Source organism: Spea bombifrons, chromosome 2 (genome assembly GCF_027358695.1).
Source record: "Spea bombifrons isolate aSpeBom1 chromosome 2, aSpeBom1.2.pri, whole genome shotgun sequence".
NCBI lineage: Eukaryota > Metazoa > Chordata > Amphibia > Anura > Pelobatidae > Spea > Spea bombifrons.
Genome location: NC_071088.1, coordinates 91,923,289 through 91,939,127, shown reverse-complemented (window position 1 = coordinate 91,939,127; position 15,839 = coordinate 91,923,289). Strand labels below are relative to the sequence as shown.

The window sequence follows — 15,839 nt, the reverse complement described above, 5'->3', positions numbered from 1 at the left end:
CGTTGTGAAAGTACAGCCCCAACCCCAATCTCGGAGGCATCGACTTCGATAATAAAGGGTTTAGTGACGTCTGGGTGTACTAACACAGGAGCCGAGGAGAATGCCTGTTTCAGGAGAGAAAATGCTCGTTCGCCATCTTCGGACCAAATTTTACAATTGGCCCCTTTCCTAGTAAGGGCGGTAAGGGGAGCGATGATCTTGGAAAATTTTTTTATGAATTTTCTGTAATAGTTTGCAAAACCCAGAAAACGTTGTAGAGGTTTTAAGGCCGCCGGTTGGGGCCATTCTGCTATGGCTGAGAGCTTAGCTGGATCCATCTCGAACCCTGAAGCAGAAATAATGTATCCTAGAAACGAAATGCGTGGAACTGCGAATTGGCATTTTTCGAGTTTAGCATATAAGTTATTCTGCCGAAGACGCTGAAGGCCAATACGGACGTGCTTCTGATGAGTTTCGAGATCCGGCGAATGAATCAATATGTCGTCAAGATACACGATAACAAATTGAAGTGCAATGTCACGAAAAATGTCATTTATCAATTCTTGAAAAACTGCAGGAGCGTTACATAGTCCAAAAGGCATTACAGTATATTCATAATGTCCCATGCGTGTGTTGAAGGCCGTCTTCCATTCATCCCCCTCCCTAATGCGAATAAGGTTATAAGCACCTCTCAGGTCTAATTTAGTAAATATTACAGAGTCTCTCAAACGATCAAACAGTTCAGGAATAAGAGGAAGGGGATACTTGTTTTTGACAGTAATGTTATTGAGCCCCCTATAGTCAATGCAAGGACGTAAACTGCCATCTTTCTTGGTAACAAAAAAGAACCCAGCTCCAGCCGGAGAGGTGGATTTACGAATAAAACCCCTTTGAAGGTTGTCTTGGATATATGCTTCCAGAGCTTTAGATTCCGGAAGAGACAACGGGTACGTTCTTCCCCTGGGGGGCATGGTACCGGGAAATAATTCAATGTGGCAGTCATAGGGACGGTGGGGAGGTAGCACCTCCGCTTTGTTTTTATCAAAAACATCTGCGTAATCCAGGCAATAGGCAGGCAACGGTGCAACAGCGACAGAGGCTAGGTTAGCCTTGGTACGGGAAGGTTTCAAGAGGCAATTCTTCTGGCAGTGCAATCCCCAGGCTGTGATATCTTTAAGTCTCCAATGAATGGAAGGATTGTGCAATTGTAACCACGGGAGCCCCAGGATAATGGGGCACTTGGGTGATGAGATGACCATAAGGGAAATAGTCTCTTGGTGAAGTAATCCAACGTGCAGCAGGAGAGGCAAAGAGCTATGAGTGACGGCAGCGGGGTGCAACGGGAAACCATCAATGGCAGAGATGGCAATGGGAGAACCAAGAGGGGCACAGGGGACATGGTATTGTTTAACGAAGCTGGAATCGATGAATGAACCAGCAGCCCCAGAGTCGATCATAGCCGTGGTACAAATCCGGTGACCGCTCCATCCCACGGAAACAGAAATAAGGAATCGGTCATCAGGAATCGGAGGAGCAGAAAGATGCTCACCCAGGACAGGCTCCTTAACTGCGCCTAGGTGCGGAAGTTTCCCGGCCTCGAGGGACACAGTCTGACAAAGTGACCCTTCTGTCCGCAATAGAAACAAAGAGCCAAAGATCTCCTACGAGACCTTTCTTCAGATGTGAGTTTTGTAGCACCCAGTTCCATAGGTTCATCCACGGGAGGACTAGGACTAGGGCTGGAGAAGGTACGAGGAGAGTCATACGAAGATTTGGTCCATCTTTTAGTCTTTTGGGACTGTCTCTCTCGGAAGCGTGTGTCAATCTTTAGAGCCAAAGCCACGAATTCCTCAAAATCCACAGGGAGATCTTTGGTGGATAACTCATCTTTCAATCGTTCCGATAAACCATCGTAGAACGCTGCAATAAGCGCCTCAGGAGACCAGTTTACCTCGGCAGCAATAGTCTTGAATTCAATGGCATATTCCGCCACCGTCTTATAGCCCTGAGAAACATGTAGCAAAGAAAGAGAGGCAGTGGCCGCCTTCCCTGGAACATCGAACGTCTTCCGAAAGGTAGAGATGAAGGCCGAGCAATTGTAGACAAGTGGAGAATTCATTTCCCATAATGGAGAGGCCCATGCCAAAGCTTTGCCAGACAGAAGGGAGATAATGTATCCTACTTTGGCCTTTTCGGAGGAAAACATGTGAGGAGAGAGCTCAAATTGTATAGAGCACTGGTTCAAAAAGCCACGACAAGACATAGGATCCCCTGCATATCGACTTGGAGGAGGCAGTTTCATGGAAACAGAAGGGGAGTCAGTAGACACAGGAGGACTTGAAACCGAAGGTTGAGCAGCAGACGTGGAGGAAGCAGCTGTAGGGCTAGGGTCTGACCGGGACAACAGGATTTGCATAGCATGGGATAGCTGATCCATTTTATCCTCGAGGCTAGTGAAGCGAGCTTCGTGAGCTTGAATCGCCTGCCCCTGGGCAGAGAGGACCTTGCCATACTCAGAGGGATCCATGACCCTGGTGTAATGTCACGTCTACCACAAGCCAGAGCACTCACCGCAGAAGTTCTTCTCCTGGAGGAGTGCGCAGAGACGCAAACCCCAGGTATTCGATGATCCCAACAGTGAGGAGGCCCGGAGTGGGTAGATATGGAGAGGTAGATAGTCTCTGGGTACAGCTGGAGAGATCTCCACCAAAGTAACGTAGGAGGAGGGCAAAACTAACGCAGAGTCAGACGAGCCAGGGGTCATACACAGGACGGGTAGTCAGCCAGAAGGTGGGTCAGATCCAAAGCAGGTAGTCAGACGATCCAGGTCATACACAGGACGGGTAGTCAGCCAGAAGGTGGGTCAGAATCAAAGCGGGTAGTCAGACGATCCAGGTCATACACGTAGAGACAAACACAGCCAAATCGTAGAGCAAAGGGTAGTCAGGACAAGCCAAAGGGTCAGATAATCCAGAAATTCCGATAATACGTACAGTAGCAATAACCAGCAAAAGACCACACCAGGGTACCGGTAACAGGGCTTCTGGGTTTTTAAATCTGGCGCCAGTAGACACCACGCCCCCAACACTGACGTCACACGCGCCCCCAGCCTGCCAAAACGCGGCAGCTGCAGCTAAACCTAGCTGCAGTTACGCGCGTGTCCAGCAGAGGGAGCACGACCGCAACGGCGAGCACCCAGCCGGCGCTTCCTCCTGACCTCACCACGAGGTAAGTGAAGCGGCGAGCCGGGAGCCGAGCGGACGGACGCAGGACGACGGGGGACAGCGGATCCACGGGAGCAGGTGACAATCAGTGTGTGTATCAATTCTGGCTATATCTTGCTTTACATCTCTCATAAGGTTTTGTATGTGGTCAAGTAGGTTGGTTTTCACTGTCAGGGCCAACTGATGTCAATATTGTGTTTGGAGCTTGCAGTCAAAGCCATCTCATCTTCGTAGGCAAGGCACTCTGCTGACATTTTGGTAGGAATTCCTGGAGTTTGGGTAAAGATCTCTGGAACGATCTTCTTTTTTTTGAGGGGTTTACAGGTACCTCCTGTCATGCTGCAAGTGTTGGTTGCAGTAGGGTTTGGTGTTTAGTAGCAAATAAGCTTATTATACACTGTTGTGGACAATTACTAAGAAAAAAAAATCCTGAGAAATAAAAGTTACTCACCATCTTTTTAGAAAATACATCTTAAGGTTGAAAGATACCTTGAAAAAGAAGGAAATATAAATAGCAACTTACAGCTTCCAAATTTGAGAGGACATGCATGAGCATCCATGGGGAAGTCTTCTAGCTGCATGGGGCATTCTGCTGAAATTGTCAGCCTGTCCAAATATGAGAAAAATACATAATTATAAAGTAACTCTATATAAACGTATTATTCTGACTTACAGCTTTGGCACTATTATAACAAACATGATGCTTAAGAATTGATTTATGCATAATACCCTCTGCAATACATTTACCCTTCAAGGAATTCTGTGTTTGTAAACTGTCAATCAGAGTTAAATTTAAATAGTTGTGCATGGGTTTTTGCTCACAAAAGAGGTTCCTTGGTCCAATGCAGAGTCAGCAAAAGTCTGTGGTTATTTTCCTGTCATAGGGTATACTGTCAGTTGGTTATGTATTTCAAGAAGAACAGGGATCAATGGAGGTGCAGCTGTGACTTTTTTTAACCTGAGTTAGGGAGCAATAAGAATTCTCCTGCTTCATTGCTAGGCAAACGTTCATGACATCTAATCCCTTAACTTCTCTCGATATCCTGTATAAAGTGGTCCATCTTTTCTCACATGCTGGGCTTCCAGATTTTACCTTGCACATAGAAGATGTGGTAACTAGTGATATTCATCCAGCCAAAATAAATACAGCCGTAAGAGAAATGGGGTAAAACGGAATGCAAATCTACACTTGTAGAGAATATTGGGAAAGCCAGGGCATCCGTATTTTATGAAAATTTACTCTAGTTTGAAGAAACAAAGTAGTCATAGTCATAGGGTGCATAATTCTTGATAACCAATTCTTACTAGCTTATTCTCATAGTTAGTAAGAGACACAATGGTTAGAGAATAGATACAATGCCACAATCCCCCACATGGGGATAAGGCTCTTTAAGGCCACATCCAACACAAGTCAGAGGGACAGAGAGGCATACAATGCTTTAATGGAATAATGTTCATTATCTTATAGGCCTGCTTCTTCAATGCAACACGTATGTCCTCCCTGATGTAGTAGTCCTCCACTGCCAAAACCTCCACAATTTTATCTTCCCATTTAGCTATTTAAGATAAACTTGACTGATATAATGTAAGCAACATGGAGTGACTTAAAATGTAAATGCATCTAGAGGTAGATGCTTTGTAGCACAGTCTTTCATATTAAGTAAACGTGGCTTAACTTCTGGCCTCTATGCAAAATTAAAGATATCTTTTATCTTTAAAATAGTAGTCAGAATCCTTGCTACATAATTCACATCAAACTATTATCTTTAAAGCTCTATAATTTGTGACCATGTGCAGTAGGCAGTCCATGTTATGAAAAGGGAGAGATCAGAGAGGAGATTATCTGTAATACATTCAAAAGAGGCCTATGGTGCCTAATGAGTGATAAATAAAACTGAGGGAGGTCAGAGACCATCAGGTCAGACTTAAGGTTCTTTACCGATTATGGGGAACACCATGGCCCAATCTGAGCAGAAACGTAATAAAGTAATGTAAGTAATACACCTGCCTCTTTTTATGCCAGATAAAACGAGCTTTATTTCTTTGTAAAAAAAAGATAAATCAGAAAAGAACAAAGGAGCTCTTGAAATAAAGAAGACAAGGGAGTAGGTTCATTTTAATACAATTCACACATCAATTCACACTGTCAATCCAACAGATATGCTACTAGCCTCATGCCTCTAAATCTAAAATCAAAACTAAAGTCACCTAAGGTGTGACAAGGTTATCTTTATTAAGCGTAATAAGAGAAAGCTATGCTAGCTCTCAACCTATGTTGGAGTGATGCTTGCTTCTGCTGACAGGGAATAGTCCACCATGATTTCCCCTGCAGCAGCTGGGACTTACAATCATGTCAAGGAGCATTCTACCACATTTTTTGTGAATGTACCTATAGGTGCATAGGGGCATTAAGAAGTTGATTAATTATTCATGCTAAATATCAGTCTACATAAAGGAAACCCCCACCTGTCCTGGAAACAATATATGTGGGTACACTAACCACAGAAAAAGGAAATTATGTTTATACAATCATATGGCTAAAATTGGTGATCTATAGTGTGGGAAATCCCCTGCCTATGAAGGGGTTGATTACATTTTGTTTATGCTTTGAAAAATCATGTCAAGATCTGTGAGTAAGAAAGTCCAAACGACTCATTAGTTAATGGATCCACAAGTTGCTTGCTTTTTCGGCTTGCAGCAACTGCATGCGAAGTTGGAGATTTTTGTTTTGGGAATAAATATTATTATTGTTTTATATGGCGTCAGCAAATTCTGTAGCGCTGTACATGGGGTACCCAGGACATAACAAGTAGTATATAACATAACAATTTGACTTACAGAAATAACAGGTGAGGAGGGCCCTCATAAACAAATAAATGTGAGTTTACACTTGTGAATTCTAAACAAACAAAAATTAACATTTTATAAAAAATCCCAATTGTACTGTTATTTCAATCTCCGCAAGCCTTTGTTCTATAGCAGCACAAGGACAATCTCTTTTGGGTAAGCTAATATAAACAAATGATTAATTGGATTCCCGCTTTGAAACATATTAAAACTGGCTATAAATAAGTAAGTACTTTTCAATTGCAGAAGTCAAATGCAGGCTTGTCCATAATCTTGTTTGCTGTTCTTTCGCACACACACATAAAAAAATAAATAAAACAAATTGTTATCTCGCACCCTTTATCTATCCCCCGAATATCTATCTTATAGTTTCTGTCAGCTGAAGAATACTAAACAGCACTGTTTGCATCTTAATGTTACTCCTCAAAGTGGCATGCTTTGGACAACAAGAGACTGGAAAGAATTAAAAATACTAAATTGAAGCGGAGGCCTCTTATCCTCAAGGCAGTCTCAGAATCCCAGGGGATATCCATTTACCATGCTTAATGTAATGTACTTTCACTGCAGTGGCATGAAACTAAATGAGCCTCCTAGTTGCCTGCGTGGTACTGATTTGATTCTGTGATGCGAGATGCAAACACTTTGGATGATAGGAAAAGTGATTGCTCGAGACTTAGCTGATGTACGTTAATGCATAAACGCTGTGAAAATGCCGGATGCAAATCTGCAGTATTAAAGTGCCTCACTCTTTAAAAGAAGAGCGACGCTGAGCCCTATTCATCACATGCCAAGAGATACAATTAAAGCTGTATATCACGTTTAGAATAAAAGGTGGAACTGCTATGATTATACAAGGGACAATTCTGCAATTCAGGCTAGGTATTTGATATGTGTTACCAATTCAGCTCAGCTTTTTGTTGTGTGATTAGAATTATGTGTATGTATGAGTAAACACTAAGGAAAAAGTTTAAATCATGAAGAATATACCTAGAGATAAAAAATCTGGAAAAGCAGGGAGTTGGTCAGGGGCACAGGTTGAGGAATATGAGAGAGTGGAAGAAGTGAGTGAGCCATGAGAAGGAGTGTGAATAGCATACCTAGGTTAGTTATATATATATATATATATATATATATATATATATATATATATATATATAATGAAATCCTATATTATGAAATGCTTCTGCTATAAACTGAAGCCGGTATGTGATACAGTGAAATTTATATATGACATACTGAAATCATTATGCTATATACGTAAATTCATATGATAGATCCTGAAATACATGACATATAAGGAAATCCATATGTTATATATTTAAATTTATATTCTGTATAATGAAATCCATATATCATATACTGAAATGCATATGCTATATGCTAAAATCCATATGGGATGTAGGGAAACTATATATATAATATAATGAAATCCATGTCATATAATGTGATCAATATACCTTATACTGAAATTCATATGTCATATACTTAAATCCATATGCTATTGAATTGCATATACTATTTACTGAAATCCATGTTTTCATTATATAGAATATAGATTTCAATATATAACATATGGATTTCATTATATGATATATAGACTTCAGTATTTGATATACTAACTTGAGTATATAATATATGCATTTGAGTATATGATATACGGATTTCAGTATATTACATATTGATTTCAGTATGTGATAGATTAATTTCATTATATGACACATAGTTTTCACTGTGTGACGAATGTGTTTCAGTATATGACATATAGATTTCATTATATATAACACTGATTTCAGTATATGATATATGGATTTCATTATATAGCAAATGCATTTCAGTATATGGCATGGATTTCGGTATATACCATATTGATTTCACTATTTAACAAATGGATTTCATTTTATGACATATGGACTTCAGTGTATGACATATACATTTCAGTATATATGTATTTCAGTATATGACATATTCATTTCAGTATGTAATATATGAATTTCAGTATATGACATATTCATTTCAGTATGTAATATATGAATTTCAGTATATGACATATTCATTTCAGTATGTAATATATGAATTTCAGTATATGACATGGATGACACTTTATACTATATGCATTTCATTATATTAGAAACACCTCTCACTGTAAAATCTAATGGATTCTGTGATGAAAGCTAAGTAAGCCCCAACGGCCCCTCCTAGAAATGTATTCAATGGTGTTATACTTCCTGCTCTATTTTTGAAACTACAATTCAACATCAGTAATTGCACTTCTCTGTTGGAAACAATTTCATTCAATTGGCAAATCCTTTTGTCACACACAGAAGGACTGGAAGCAGTACATTTGTTCTGTCTTTTGAACATTCCTTTTTTAATGTTTTAATACCACACAATATAAAAAGTACATTTATAAATTGTATTGATTTTAAATATGTAAAGGCCAATATGTTCCCAAATATAAAGTAGCTTATCAGCATGGGGGTGACGGGTATATTATTATTATTAATTATTAATATCTTTTATTTATATAGCACCAACAGTATACAAACTATTTACCCTAAAACCCCCTGAAATGATAAACCAGTTCATGTTCCATGACATCATGTAAGCAATGGAACATTGTGACAGTTAGGAAAGTGGTGAAGAACTTACCTCTGTGCACCACCTGGACGCACACTTCTTACTACCAGTATAGAGGGCTGCAAAATAAAGAAGCAGAGGCTCAGCACTCAAATGATAAGGTGAGTTTATTTCACATATGCAACGTTTCGACGCACAGGTCTTTCTCAAGCCTTAGACCTGTGTGTCGCAACATTGCCTATGTGAAATAAACTCACCTTACCATTTGAGTGCTGAGCCTCTGTTCTTTATTTTGGATTTATTGAAGGACTTGGTGGTACCCTGGCTCGTGCACGATCTCACTGAGTGCTGTATCCCAACCTTTGTTTCTGTGTATAGAGGGCTGCAGCCCTCTGGAACCTGATTGGTGGGTGGCGGGTGCGTTTCTCTTTCTCCACGCAGGTTTAGTCATGCCCGTTTGATGGCTGGAATGTCCCTTTAAGTACCAAGTGGACAAAAGTGGTACTAAACAATTAGCCTTGTTGGTGTGGCCTTCTTACAGTATATAATAAGTTGCCTACACATCAATGAATCTCAAAATAGTTAAACTTAACATCAGTTTGGGGAAAACAACATCATTCAGGCATAGACAATAACTTATAAAAGACATTACTGCCATCTCGTGGAGTCTGAGAGACTTCTCCTGTTTACCTTATTAAAGTGCTGAAATGTATATCGTAAACACAAAAAAATAAAATGCAGTTTCCTATATCTAACAGTACTGCAAAATATGATGGTGTTATATAAATCAACAAGTAAGGAAATTCCAAAATTATATCCACAGAGGTTTATACCGTATGATAAAGTTAAGTAAAAACAAAAAACTCATACTTTTTTTGTGTCTATTCCCAGATTGTAAATCAGTATGTCTCATATACTACATGGCAGGATAAGGAATCTTTTATTCTACAGTAAATATGTAATGAAGTATAAGCTTTGGATATAATAATACATTAACAAGGGAAAGCAAAAAAAGACTCAAGAACGAAGATTATGAGAGAAAAGATGGGGGGAGGGGGTGATGTGGCATTTATTTTGAGAAGCAACAGCATCTATGGTCTTTTTTGGGGCAGTCATTGCTTCGGTTCAGCACCTGGGCCTAGTGAGCCACGAAATAAACAGGTAAGCCTGAAGTCATGGACTTATGATTATTTTTTTCCCCTGGGAAACATTGTGGCTGTACATTTGCAGAAGGGGACTGCTCAGCATTTGTTTATGTGGAAAGTGCTGGGTGCCTCATCTGAGAGGGCCCTGGATCAAGTGTGGAGAAACAATGTTCATTGTCTGTAGTGGGGAGAGAGATGATGCATGCACCTCCTCTTCCACTATTCTACTCTTTACTCTCTCTCCTCTCTTCTTTCTTTTTTTCTTTTTTTCTTGCTCGTATAACTCATCCTTCTCTTTCTCTCTACTAAATTAAACATCTACTAAATTACAAAATCTTTGTCATCTGCAAAATAAAATGAGTGTCTAGGAAATAGTTTTAGAAACAGTGGCAACTAGGGACCAGCAAAGCTCCTATTTTTAAATGAATACAAATTTCCCATTAAATTCCTATCTGAATCTCTTAGTGAGGAAGATATATTACGTGGCTGCACTTATGATGTTCAAGCATGGCCGTGTATAAACGCAGTTTAACAGGCGTGTATTTTCTGGAAGTGGGCCTTGAGTTTTGAGAATTAGGAAGGCATTGGGTTTATGGTGGTATACTTATTTAGGGACATTTTTTTAATGCCTCAGGCAGAGAACATGTGTCGTCGGTGGCAGGGCCGGCCTTTGGGGTGTGCGACCTGTGCGACCGCACAGGGCGCCACACTCCAGGGGGCGCCGCCGCGCGGTCCGACGCCACCGTAGCGTACCGCTGCCGCCAGCAGTGTACCTAGCGGGGGGGTGGTCCGCACCGGGTGCCGCTCATCAGGGGGGCACCTGGCACCCCTCCAGAGACGGACAGTAATGTCCGCCGCTGGAGGAGCAGGCTCGCAAGGGAGCGGTATCGGAGGTCTTTAACAGACCTCCGGCTCCCTTGAGTGATTTTAAGCCGGTTCAAGGATCTCCTTTGAACCCGGCTTAAAATCACTCAAGGGAGACGGAGTTCTGTTAAAGACCTCCGATACCGCTCCCTCGCGAGCCGCGCGGCAACTGCTGCTGTGCGCCGGGGTTTGCTGTCAGATCCCGGCGCACAACACTGATCCCGGCTGTCCGTGCCCTCTGACCCGGAAGAAGACAGAAGAACTGAAGAAGAGGAGCGAAGAGAAGGAAAAGGAGCTGTATGGAGAAAAGAGGAAAGGTAGGAACGCATTCAGTGAGAGTGGATTGGTGTATGTGTGTGGATTGGTGTATGTGTGTGGATTGGTATGTGTGTGGATTGGTATGTGTGTGGATTGGTATGTGTGTGGATTGGTATATATGTGTGGATTGGTGTATGTGTGTGGATTGGTATGTGTGTGGATTGGTATACGTGTGGATTGGTATACGTGTGGATTGGTATACGTGTGGATTGGTATACGTGTGGATTGGTATATACGTGTGGATTGGTATATACGTGTGGATTGGTATATACGTGTGGATTGGTATATGTGTGGATTGGTATATGTGTGTGGATTGGTATATGTGTGTGGATTGGTATATATGTGTGGATTGGTATACGTGTGGATTGGTATACGTGTGGATTGGTATATGTGTGGATTGGTATACGTGTGGATTGGTATACATGTGTGGATTGGTATGTGTGTGGATTGGTATGTGTGTGGATTGGTATGTGTGTGGATTGGTATGTGTGTGGATTAGTATATGTGTGGATTGGTATATATGTGTGGATTGGTATATATGTGTGGATTAGTGTATACGTGTGGATTGGTATGCGTGTGGATTGGTATGCGTGTGGATTGGTATGCAGGGTTTTTTGGGATGGGGGGGCGCCAGAGGAGTAGTCCGCACAGGGCGCCAGAACACCTAAGGCCGGCTCTGGTCGATGGTATGGTATATACTAGACTTGAGGATTCGTTTTCGTATGAATGTGTTTTTGTGCCGAATTTTACCGTTTCTTTCATTTTTTTAAACAAATGCAACATTAGACGAAAGAAACGAAAAACGAATGTGCGCAATTGCCATTTGTTTGTTGCCAATTCAACTTCTTCTACACGTTATTTCTTGTTTCCATGGCAACCAGGACGGATAATGGGATTTCCAAACGAATTTACGACGAATTTCATCCGGAAAGAAGACGGAGGTGGGTGAATTTTGCTGAATACGAAGATATCCCCCCGAAAAAAAACACGAAAACAAATACGAACTTTCCTCTGGCACCCAAGTCTAGTATATACCTGTTTTTAGAAAAAAAAATCTGGTTGTATGTCTCCATGGGGGCATTAGGAGAAAATGTGGCATTGGGTGGGTGGTGGTATTGTTTGGTGTGACAGATGGTGTGCCACATAATTGTTTTTATAAAAATAGTCTTATATAATATTCTCATAAGCAGTCTGTGTAGATTGTGGAGAAAACTCTCTTTTTTATATCAGTATCAGTAAGTTTAATGTAGTATGCACTTAAACTTTTTTTATCAGATGTGAAGTTATAGGAGATCCTCTCAATTAATTTTTTTACAATAAAGACAAAAATATTTTTTTTTGCAGAAAATATTATTGATGCTCACTTCTTAAATAAAGCATTTCATTTGTACAACTAATTTCTTATTTTGTGTCAGTTGTTTCTACCTTTTTTTTCTGATTGGCTAATTCATTTTGAGTGAATGCTTTGTTAAAAGGGAGAGAGTTAAGCAAAGGTTAAAGTGTTCTAAGAGGAAAAGGAGATTAAGAAGATAAAAAACATCACAGCAAACAAGGTGAAAAAATTGAATGTATGGGTAAAGGGGAGGTTTAGGACGGTAAGCAAAATATAGTCGAATCTATAGTTTCGGGCTTTGTGTCCAAGTCTAAAAACAAAATGTATCCAGTACTGAACTGCAGTATCTACTGCCTAGATAAACAAATTATTAGATCTATACTGACCCCTAGTGGAGGAAATATGCAAAACAATGTACAAACCTAAGAGCATTATGGCTAAAATATAAAATACAAAGAGTATCAGGAACAATGTCTAAATATTAACTGCAGAATAGTTCATATATTAGTGATCATTAGTACTAATCAATGTAACCAATTATATCTCTTTTATTTCTTACTCATATGCAGACATGTGTGTTTTAACCCATTTCTTCTGCATTGTTAATAGAGCAGAGAAAATAATTTGGATTATTTTTATTCCTTTCATAAAATGATCAATGATAGACTCCTGCCAAAGATGCAGCGTGTAAGGAATAATTTTACAATACAAAACTGCACTTGGAAAAATAGCTTAAATGAATGATTGAATAATTCATTATCATGTTTCATTTGATGGTCAGAGCATCAACTAGCTTAGGATCATACTATTTCTAAGAAATTTTGTTTACAATAACCTATAGTAGAGATGAAAGAAATGTGAACTTTTGTTGCTGTATCATAAGTCACAAATCATGTTCCAGTAGTTCATTTTTTTCAAAGCCATCTGGCATCATGGGATCATGTGGTACCAGAGATCCATATATCTCCCTAATTTAACTGGGCAAATATAGAGTGCAGATGCCCCAATACAACTGTATGTCATTAGAGAGGTACTGCATGGGTATTCTGGGTTCAATAACAGCCAAGCTCTCTATCTGCTTACAATGTGCTCATTTGTTGGAAAGCTACAGCAAACCGTACACCAGAATTCCAGCAATAACATTGATTATTGGACACTGATAGGATTGCTTCACATGATTTAACAAAAAAAAAAAAACAATGTTTCAGATTAACAAGTTGCACTCACCAGCTACACACCTAGGCTCTGATGAAGGATTGACTCATTGCTCTAACAGTATTGACAGCATTCATTAAAACAATTACTTTCAAACATTTAAAACTGAAAGCCTGTAATACCTACATTTGTCAGTGATCTCCTGATCACTGAGTCAGTTCTCCCAAGGTTATCTTTTACATCAACGTTTCACCTGTACCTCACTCCTTTACTAACCCTCCCATGTGCCCACATTATTCATTCACCTTTCTGTTTTGTATACCCAGTCAGGGATGAGCCACTGCTGCAAATCATCTATGATTCTAGCCATCAAAATGGATCTGAAAGCTTTCGGCTACCAAAAAAATCTCTTCATTTCAGTATTTTATGCATGCTGTAGGCCTGCATGTGCTGGTCTGAGAGGCAGACCTATTTCCTTGACACACCACAGGGTTCAGGGATTTTAAATAATTAATAAACAGATGTAAGGGAATTCTAGAAAAGCTCAGCTATGCTAAGAATTAACACTTAAATGGATAGGTTATAGACACATATAAACACTGAAAGTATATGAAACATTAAATGCACCAAATATAAAACATGTTACAAGTTTTCATGTTTGTCTACTTTTTAGTTTTCTTTTTATTATACTTTTATCTCCACCAGGGGTAGCTAGTAGGTAAGCTCTCTGGATGTGGCTGACCTGCCTATGTCAGTGGTGGTGGGGAGGTTAGGTGATTTTTTTTTTAAACCTTTCATAAGGCCCTTTATTTATTATTAGACCATTTAATACTTTAAACATCAACTATTGACGTTATTAAAGTATCAGTATTTGACATGGACGTAAAAGTACTTTTACTTTTGAAATATGACTAGGTATGAAGTATGTTAATTAAAACTTTTGACGCAGGCTTTCTAAAATTAGGATTACTTAAAATATAATGCTCTGGTCCAGGTGTAAGTAAGCATAAGGCCTGGACAGGCCATATGACACACCAAGCAAATGCTTAGTTGGTCGGTGTGCTATAGGGCTACATATGTACAAATAGTGCTGCATATCCTGCCTGTGGATGCACATATGTTATTTGGTGGCTGGCCTTAACGTGACAGGTCCATTTAGTTATCCTTAGTGTTGCCGGTTATAGCATATGTAATACAAATAAATCCACCCCAATAATTACAAACTCTAGTATCTCTTCCGTACATTATTGTAAGCCATGTATGCCTTGAGTGATCTGGTGGGGACTAAATAACAATAAGTAACAATAAATGTACAATAGCAACATCAAACTATTTGATCTTTAAAAGGCTATTGTCCTGACAAACGCTGTATGTTTGTAAGTCTAATGAATAATTTTAAATATTTTGTCATATTTTGTTATTTTGAAACATTCCTTATTGTACTATTTAATGCCGTTCCTTTTTATTGATTCTCAAACACAAGTCAGAGATGAAGCTGGATATACCATCAATAAGATATAGCGAAAAAAATATATTTAAAGGACAAATAAGCCAAGGACAGTCATGATATGAGTTTTTCCACATATGAGGCTTGGTAAGCTTGAGAATCTAAACATTTTCTGCAGGGAGCAAGAGACCATCCATTTTGTCCTTAAACAAGAAAATAAATCCTCCTCATCCATTTGCATTTCCAATTCATTACAGAACAAAAACAATACTTATGAATATGAAATTAACATTAAACTGGTCAGGTTTCTTTTTGCTACATTTGCGTTATTACTCTTATATCCCCCTGCGGTGGCGGGGCTGACAGTAGCCTAAGATTGGACTATTTAAACAACGAAACAACTTTATAAGGTCACAGTATTTAGTTGTCTACATAATCAGTGCTGTAACATACAACTAATTATTAACCTTCTAACAAGTTGTTGTCTTTATCATAGAAGGATATCATTACAATCATCTGTGATGTGTGGAAGAAAGAAATTATCCATTTTTGGACATAGAAAGACAAGGTGCTTCCTCCCACCTTCAACACAACTAATTAATTATTGCCTTCTTGACAAGTTGTCACCTTGATACCTGTACAAGGTCATATAATTTTTATGGAGGGGGCTTGGATTTGCTATGGCTATTGAATTCAATCAGAAAAATTTATTTCAATGTAGGTTGTTGCTTGATAGACTCCTAAAAGACTGGGGGGGGGGGGGTGAAGGTGTTGGCAGTGGAGATGACAGTTGTGTTATTGCTATGGCAACCAATTGCCAATTTTCCTCCTGAATAGATGACTCCATTAGTTGCTTTGGAGATGAGACCACTTTTAAAGCTTTGCAGCTGCATTGCTTTTAATAATAACAGCTATCAGTGAATTTCCACAGACCCTAAAGAAACCTCAGG

The 15,839-nt window shown here is 39.5% G+C and overlaps 1 protein-coding gene across 1 annotated transcript in view; it reads right to left on the bottom strand.

The window, feature by feature from the left end:
• The window catches only part of GABRA5 (gamma-aminobutyric acid type A receptor subunit alpha5), a 62,762-nt gene that overhangs the window by 32,165 nt on the left and 14,758 nt on the right, over positions 1-15,839 (bottom strand). Inside the window, exon 6 of the mRNA XM_053455182.1 lies at positions 3,727-3,809. Coding sequence (XP_053311157.1) covers positions 3,727-3,809 — 83 coding nt within the window. The remainder of the gene's footprint in view (positions 1-3,726; positions 3,810-15,839) is intronic.